Here is a 9,399-nt window from a genome sequence, read left to right as displayed (position 1 = left end):
GCCCTAGGCAGGATTCGAACCTGTGACGGTAGCGGTCACACGGTTCCTAACTGAAGCGCCTAGAACCGCTGGGCCACAACGGCTGGCTTCCGGGTTAGTGGTGCCGCCGTCAAGCAATGATGTGGCTGAGTCAATACCGGTAACTCAACGTGCTTTCTCCATGGAAGAGAGGTGGCATCCAGTGCTGGTCTGGTGACTCCTCGACCAGCGATGACAATGCGATTGGTACGAGAGGGAAAAAAACGACGCTTTAGTGGGTGTCTTACCATAGTTACCATTACAGCATGGGCAAAAGCTTTTTGCCTTTCCTTATGCAATTTTAAAAGTGTGACCTTGCTTTAGGCAAAGAAAAGAGCAGTTACACAACTGAAGTACTTGAGACCTTCCCGTACCTGCAGTACAGTTTGGCAGTCCTGAGTCCACAGACCTCTTCATTGTGTTTAGAGAGAATTTGTTCAGAGAGTAGTGCATCCGAATTTGGTTATACTTCTCCGCATATCTTCTACGGAATGGGTATTCCATCTACTTCTTCCGCTAGAAACTCCAGTGACTTTAAAACGTACTTCGTAGAAGTATCTTTTTACGTGGATTAATCCTCGCAAAACGAAAGGGGGGGGGGGGGGAAAGAGGTACTTTACCCCCGCCTTTTGAAAATACTGTAATCTAGGTATGTACTTTATATTCAATCATTTTGAAATTTTTTTTAATGATTTCTTATTCCAGATTCTATAACTGCTCTGAAATTTTCTCAGGAATGTTAACCCAAGACTTAAATCTTGGTAGTGAATGTGACTTTTCACAACAAATGTCATATTCATATTTCCAACTTCAGGACCCCTCCTACCTGTCCATATATCTTTAAAAAGTATGTTGCGAATAAAACTCATGACAATATTAACGAAATCTGTATTTTTTATTTTTATTTTTTACATTTATAATGATGGTTGTCTCTGTCTACAAATTACGGAAAATGCATTGGTATTGCTAAGATTGTGGTGAAAGATATTTTCAAGTACCTACTGAACAAAGACTTTGTTGATAAAAGTTAACAAAAGTAACAAAATTCGTTTGTTTTTTGTAATCTTTTTTGTGGTGGGCACAAAGTATCTCCTTCCCCCCTTCCCCTCTTTGTAGTATGCATTATGGAAAAGGCATTGGTATTGCTAGGGTTACCTAGCGATGACAGATTTCTTCTGGGAAGATGCACAATATCTGCAAAACTAAGACTGTGCCATAGGCATTGACGTTTTCCACCAGTGATTTTAATGCCTGTATTCTTCAGTTACATTCTATGGACATTCAATTGCAGTTTTCTGCAGATATGAACTGTAAAGTCACAATCGCTTCTAAACAATCTAGGTGCACCTGAATGATTCTATTACTATCACCGTACATTCGTGAAGAATTTTCTTTGTATTCTCGTAACCAAAGTAGTTATGGTGATGCCGTCAATGAGCATCTGAAGCTCACCTCTGAGATAGGCTTGAAGCAAAACGTCTTTTCTAACAGTGGCTGAAGAGGATTTGCTATCCACTGAGCTTTAAATTGTTCTCAGAATCTAGGCCAGCTCTCTGCATCTCCTGAGAAGGACTCTAATTTAGTGAACGGTAATTTGACTGTCTTAGTAACTGCATTTGCAGGAGGGACTACATTCACACTTCAAGAATGCATGGATTCAGAGACCCTTTGACACCGCCGAATGACACAAAAAGAGCGCGTTTCGCTTTATCAATATAATCCTTATATACAATTATATCAGTATCATAATACTCCTCTTATAAAAGGTTGTATACTTGGTCGTCTAGCCGGAGAGCAGTGTCTCATTCGAGAATTCGCAGGTCAATTCTAGAGTGCGATTCCAATTCTCGGGTTTCAGACACAACGTCGCTATGAAACAAGACAGCAGTCTGACATACATATGATTCAGTCCAGAACAACTTGTTACCAAAAAAGTGTCCTACATGCTAGGATACAGATGGATAATAACTTACCAGCTGAAATAAAATAAAAAGAAAAAGAGAAATACCAAGAGTTCTCACAAATAAATTAAAAAAATTTCTTTTGGGGTAACACTTTTACACAGTAAATGATTTTTTTTTTTTTTTTGAGAAAGGTAGTAAATGTTAGCTAATTTATTAACAATTGATCACTTAGGCCTGATTGTTGTGCACATTCTCTTCAAGTATGCAATATACTGGTTTGTATTTATTCCCATTTTTCTCTCACCATATTCCATTGCATTTCACCTCATAGTAAAAAGAAGTTACAACCCACCCAACAAGTGAAAGTACAATGTGATGTCTATTACATTCTTATAATATTGAATAAACTTTCATGAAACAATTAAAATTGTAACAATAAAATTGTAAAAATTACTTGAAAATGTATGCTGATTTGTCCATTATTATACCTGCATATTGTATAATATTATAATTACTTGGATCAACAAAATACAATGCAATACATCATGCGTTTATGATGCGGAGGATGTAAGTGGCCTGTTATTAAAGGTTGTCTTGGTAACTGGCATAAACTATGCTGTTTCTTCCAAATGTGTTTCGATTTCCTAGGGTATGGATAGGCAGGAACCCAAGAGCACAGCTCAAATTGCCGCGAGTGAAATGAGTAGCTACCATATTTATAATCTTAGTTCTCACAAATGTTTGGCGTTTCTTTTCTGAATGTGGCATGATTTCCTATCTGCATGAGTTTAGTCAGGACCCTAAAACTACAGTTCACATTATTGTGAGTTCAACGACCAGCAGTCATATTTATAGTCTTGTTTCTCATGAATATTTGGCTGTTTTTCTTCCAAATGTGGCTCATTTTCCTTGAGGATTTTTTTTCTAGTGCTCTATCTACTTCAGCTATACAGCTCAATTCTTTTTGTTAATTTTGGAACACAACCTACGACCAGCTTAGAGACAGAAGTGATGACACTTTCTGAAGGACCTGACCATCATTTTGCAGGAAAATGTTCAAGCACAGACCTGACCATCATTTTGCAGGACATTGTTCAAGCACGTACAGTGCAAGCTGTTACTGATTTATTTGACTGATAGGGCTGCTAAGTGTTATACCACCTACTGCACTCCCCTGACTTAAGCCATCGTGAGTTCAAATCGATTTCTAAACTGAAGGAAACACTTCTTAGCATTCGCTTCAGAACTGTTACAGATTCGTTGGGCTTTATTGTTGTTGAAACGTATCCTGACAAATCCTACATCACAAATGTGATCATTGGGATGATAATAAATAAATAAATAAATAAACAATAGACTGCACCGCTGGAACTGTTAACACAACTGGGTCGCTGGAACTGTTAACACAACTGGCACTGCTAAGAGTATCCTTCAGCTTCCACATCAGTGGCAACAGGTTATACACAATGCTGGTGACTACTTTGTAGCTCAGTAAAACTTTGAAACAGGTATCTATTTTGTACGAGCTGTAAATAAATAGCTGCCACTATTAAAGTTCCAACCCTCGTACATATGGCATCTTTGTTTAGAACTATACATTAGTACATCATTTAAAAGTCTTCATTTATAATCCTTTAATGGCAAAACAGGTCATGCCTCTGCAAATAAGGCACTGGAAAACATTTCTGTAAAGATAGAAGGAAAGGAATGAGATTAGAGCTTAATGCCCTCTCAGTGATGATATCGTTAGTTATAGAGCAGTAGCTCAATTAGGGAATGATGTGCTACAAAGTTAGCAATGTCCTTTTCTGTGAAACCATTGTAGGATCTAAGCAAGGGAGATTTGAATCAATGGCCTCCTGAATATGACTTCAGTATCTTACCCATGTGACACATAGTTCAGTTAAACAAATGAAGGTTATCAAATTGTCTCTATTTACATGTACATTTCACTTTCAGCTCCATTACAACTGCTTCAAATACTTTTGCATCTACATACAGTATGGCCTTTTACACTAAATTTGAAAAACAAAATTGCTTATTTCAGATGTACATTTCCTTGAAGAAAGAGGAAGTATTGCGCATGAAGTTTCTTGACAAAACTTCCATTATGGATATTGTTTTGGAATAAAGAATAGCATGAATAGCGTAGGATGCTCTTGTTTATGAGAAAAATTTATTCTTGTGCCATAGTCATCATAAATGGTAATAGAGAAATACATTTCCTGACATACTGGTATCATCTATCAATGTGTCTGATTTTTCAACATATTTTCTTCAACAAATATTACTGTTTTTACCATACTGGAATTAATAGCTTGCATAGTATTTCTACTGCTTGTGTATAGTACAGACAAAACTGTAACTGCCACAAAACAGCAGTGAAAAGTGGATCAGTTACATTAGTGGGCAAGGAAACCTCCATCCACAGGCAAAGTGATTCCATTTACCATCGCTGCTTTGTCACTTAACAGAAACAGAACAGCATTGACAATGTCTTCAACCTCTGAAAACAGAATAAAACATTTTATTAATTAAAATTTACAGAGTCCATTGACTATTTACATATCATCATAATCAAACAAAATAAATCAGTTCATAGGTAATTTAACATAATTCAGTTGCATAGGTGCATGCAGAACATTTACAGGTGATTATCTACAATAGTGAAAAATAAAAGTGGACATACTATGCTTTTGTCATGTAATTACTACAGATTTATTAATAAATGTTTATTTATAGATTAGGAATTGTCAAGAAACTCAATAATGAATTTCCTGAATGAGATTTTCACTCTGCAGCAGAGTGTGCGCTGATATGAAACTTCCTGGCAGATTAAAACTGTGTGCCAGACTGAGACTCGAACTCGGGACCTTTGCCTTTCGCGGGCAAGTGCTCTACCAACTGAGCTACCGAAGCACGACACACGCCCGGTACTCACAGCTTTACTTCTGCCAGTACCTCGTCTCCTACCTTCCAAACTTTACTACACAGTTTTAATCTGCCAGGAAGTTTCATATCAGCGCACACTCCGCTGCAGAGTGAAAATCTCATTCTGGAAACGTCCCCCAGGCTGTGGCTAAGCCATGTCTCCGCAATATCCTTTCTTTCAGGAGTGCTAGTTCTGCAAGGTTCGCAGGAGAGCTTCTGTAAAGTTTGGAAGGTAGGAGACGAGGTACTGGCAGAAGTAAAGCTGTGAGTACCGGGCGTGAGTCATGCTTCAGTAGCTCAGTTGGTAGAGCACTTGCCCGCGAAAGGCAAAGGTCCCGAGTTCGAGTCTCGGTCGGGCACACAGTTTTAATCTGCCAGGAAGTTTCATATCAGCACACACTCCGCTGCAGAGTGAAAATCTCATTCTGGAAACGTCCCCCAGGCTGTGGCTAAGCCATGTCTCCGTAATATCCTTTCTTTCAGGAGTACTAGTTCTGCAAGGTTCGCAGGAGAGCTTCTGTAAAGTTTGGAAGGTAGGAGACGAGGTACTGGCAGAAGTAAAGCTGTGAGTACCGGGCGTGAGTCGTGCTTCGGTAGCTCAGTTGGTAGAGCACTTGCCCGCAAAAGGCAAAGACCCCGAGTTCGAGTCTCGGTCGGGCACACAGTTTTAATCTGCCAGGAAGTTTCAATGAATTTTCTTTTTATTTAACCTTCTTATCTGACCTGGTCTTTGTACCATTAGACTAGTAACTCAAATTGGCTGTCACTGCATAATTTACCTCTTTACTGTAGTATCCTTTGAGAGTTCCTCTGACCAAATGCCATTTGTTCCTTGTGTGTTGCAGGTTGGGTATTTGATGCAGCATAATGCAAGCAGCAGAATGTCTGGTATTTATGTCGGGGAAAGCCAATATGGTGTTTCTATACAGCCAAGCAGATGGAAATGGTCGAGAGGTAGCACAGCCATACCAAAACAAATACCCTCGCAGAAACCGACCACACCACACAAAATTTCAAGCCAATTTGGTGTTTATGCGATCATGGGTCCTTTCAGACAGATGAATGTGCGGGGAGGCAGTGAATTGTGCATACACTAGATCTGGAAGACCACTTTCTACAAGATATTGAGACAAATCCTAGTACAAGCTCCAGGCAAGTATTCCACCAATATAGTGTAAGCCAAAGTGTGGTAATCCATGATGTGATATGTGAATGCATGCATTTCATCTCATGAAGTCCACTTTGGACATCTGTTGTGACATGATATGATACATCTCTGTACTATGTTCCAGGACAATTTTTTGTCATTACATGCACACTGCCCATTTCCAGACACATGTTCATAGCACCTTTTTTCCTCCAATTTCAGTCAGGAAGTTGTCCTTGCAGTTTGTCAGTTTTTATTAACGTTCACCCTCTAGAATGAGCCTTTGCAATTCCCTGTCCAGTTTTTCTACCATTCCCACCATGTTTAAACTTTTGACATTCCACACTCTTGATTTTTTCATTATTTTCTCATGGTAACCTTCATGTTGACAGTCGCTTCCTGGAGATCCAAAAAGGGGATGAATACAGAACTTTTTCAGTAACAGGCCACATTTTATTTATTTATTTATTTGTCCATATAAATCTCTTTTTCACTACATATTTCGTACAAGTATACTGGACAGAAAATCTTTCTAGCTATTGGTTTTGTAACATCAAATATACATCATTTAAATTTTTATAACAAATTGGAATCTATACTGTTAATAACTATAAATTTGATTAAATACTGTATATTTATAACTTATTTCTACAATTAAAGATACAAATTACACTTTTTCTTGCATAAGATACTGTGAGATTGAATAGTAGCAGTTTTGCAGCAGGTAGGCTGCCACAGACTTTTTGAAGTTTCGTAGTTCAGAAACAGATTTTATATATCTTGGTAAAAGGTGCATGATATGCACCTTTTTGGTATAATGTAGTGTTACAATGACAAACATGTATGTCACTGTCTGTTCTTCTACTGTAACTGTAGGCACTTTTGTTTTGAGGAAAAAGGTTTCTTTTCTCAGTATACTTTTTTTGACATGCATGAGTACTTCCAGTATATAAATGCAGGGAAGGGGTAAGATCTTTAGATCATTAAAGAAAGGTTTGCATGCCAAAGTATACAGCCCTAACTGTTTCTGCACTAGTATTGTTGCAAAGAATTCTTGCTACATAGCTCACTTATGCTAGTTTTGAATTTAGAGATGTGAAATGAGAGCTCCATTTAAGATTTTACTGGAATGAATCCCAAGAAATTTAGTTTCAGTGACAGCACTAATGTTTTGGTTATCTACATATATTACTGGTTGTGCTGCATTTTCATTTTGATCTGTGTGGAAATTCATAAGTACTTTTTTGGGGGGGATTGACTGTTAGACTGTTTCTGGTAAGGCATTCAGACGCTTCTTTCATAATGTCGTTTGCAGATGCGGTAAGATTTTCTTCTTTATTCTTTCAATCAATAGACTGGTGTCATCTGCAAACAGTACTGGCTGTGAATCCCTAACATGTAATGGAAATCATTAATATATACCAAAAACAGAAACTGATCAAGAATTGAGTCCTGTGGAACACCATGACTTAGTCCGCGTGGTCCTGTAAGCTGTACCTGGAGTTCATTTCCTTCCATGTACTTAATTTCAGTTACCTGAGAGTGATATTCTAAATATGATTTAATCAGCTGATTCGGCACACCTCTTATACCATACTGTTCGAGCTTTCTCAGGAGCACACAATGATCAATAACGTCAAAAGATTTTGCTCGGTGCAAGAATAAACCTGAGATTTTTCTGTGGTTGTCCACTGCATTTAAAAGAATAGTTTACCAGGTTAAAAGTCACTGTTTCAGTTGACTACTGTGGTGAAGCCATGTTCACATCCAGATATAAATTATTCTTGTTGAAAACTTTAGTTTGTTCTAAAAGGAACACTTTTTCAATAATTTTCAAAAACCCTTACAGTGGTGACATGGGCCTATAGTTATCCATACATTACAGGTCACTTTTTTTTATATAGGGTATTACTTGTGCAATTTTCAATTGCTGTGGGAAGACACCACTTGATAAGTATGAACTGCATATGTCTAATAAAGGAGAGAATAAGTGTCTTGCTATAATTTTTATAATATAATCTGGAATATCATCAATACCAGCTGAGTAATTACTCTTCAGTAAATTAACAGTATTTAGGAGTTCAGCTGGGCCTATTGGACTGAGGAACATGGATATATTATTTATTTCAATAGATGAAAGTTCTTTCCATGCTGTATTAGATGGATTACCAAATTTTTCCTTCACTAATTTTCCAACAATAGTTGCATAATAAGAACTGAAGTTGTTTGCAACTGCCCTAAGATCAGTGACATTCTTGCCATCGTGCTATATCAAAATATTTTTGTGAGCTGTCTTCTTCCCTAAGATCCTGCACAGATTTCCACATGGACTTAGTTGTATTGGATGAATTCATACTATATTTGTCATTTTCATTAATTTTTGCCTCTTTTTATAACACATTTCAAAACCAACTTGTATTTTTTGAAATAACTAAGAAATTCTGGACTGCTGTCAGTTTTTGAATGCAGAAAAAATTCTCACTTTCTTTTACAAGATACTCTAATGCCTGATGTATTCCAGTTTTTGAATCTGTCTGTGCCTCTGGAAATGACTTTCCTTTGTGGAAAAGCTATGTCAAGTTTATGCTTGAAAATGTTCGAAAAATTTCCATCTTTTCATTGCTAATAGAGGTATAATATACTTCACTCCAAGATTGTTCTCTGATTAGATACTGGAAGTGTTCAGTACTTTTCTAACTATAACTCCTTTTATGGATAATATTTTGTTCACTGGACGAAATCTGATTGACAGGTATAGTTAGTAATTATGAAAGGTGGTCACTATTGCCAGTATCAAAGTTTTCTGATGTACACTTGTCATGTTTACACCTACCTGATCAAGGAGAGTGACACTAGTTTTTGTTACATGTGTTGGAGAGCTAACAGTCAGATGTAAACTGTAGGCTTTTATGATATTTAAGAACTTTTCTCTGTGAGAACTACGGCACAGAACATCAATATTAAAATCTACACGCAGTGCCATTGTTTTCCCAGTTGTCTTGAGTTTGCCTAAAGCAAGGTCCAGCGTTTTGAAAAAACACTCATACTGCTAACAGGAAATCTATTCACACATAAAATAATAGTTTTTTTCAGACATTAACTCAACAGATGAGGTTTCAAAGTCTCTTTCACAACTTAGTTTGCATACAGAGGCTATACTCTTATAATCTACATTTTCTTTTACATATATACAAGTTCCCCATGTTTTGAGTCCATTCTATGAAAGCAGTTTGCAAGTGTAGTATGCAATGTTTTTAAGTGATGAAAATATTCATTTTGTAACTGTGTTCACAAAAACATAAAACAAAAACATCTTTCCATTCTCTATTGAGGAGCATATTTATTTCATCAACTTTTTTTGTTAATGACTGTTCATTCTGGTGTACAATCTTTAATTTG

General features: G+C 37.1%; 1 protein-coding gene across 2 annotated transcripts in view; it reads right to left on the bottom strand.

Annotated features, from left to right (window-relative positions):
- Positions 1 to 4,081: 4,081 nt before the first annotated feature.
- Positions 4,082 to 9,399, bottom strand: part of LOC124595472 (L-xylulose reductase-like) — a 49,814-nt gene continuing 44,496 nt past the window's right edge. For both annotated transcript variants that reach the window (XM_047134228.1, XM_047134229.1), the window contains exon 5: positions 4,082 to 4,428. In XM_047134228.1, coding sequence (XP_046990184.1) covers positions 4,325 to 4,428 — 104 coding nt within the window. In that variant the 3' untranslated portion in view covers positions 4,082 to 4,324. The remainder of the gene's footprint in view (positions 4,429 to 9,399) is intronic.

Source organism: Schistocerca americana, chromosome 2, assembly GCF_021461395.2.
Source record: "Schistocerca americana isolate TAMUIC-IGC-003095 chromosome 2, iqSchAmer2.1, whole genome shotgun sequence".
NCBI lineage: Eukaryota > Metazoa > Arthropoda > Insecta > Orthoptera > Acrididae > Schistocerca > Schistocerca americana.
The sequence above is the reverse complement of the archived record's forward strand: the minus strand, read 5'-3'. Positions and strand labels throughout refer to the sequence as shown.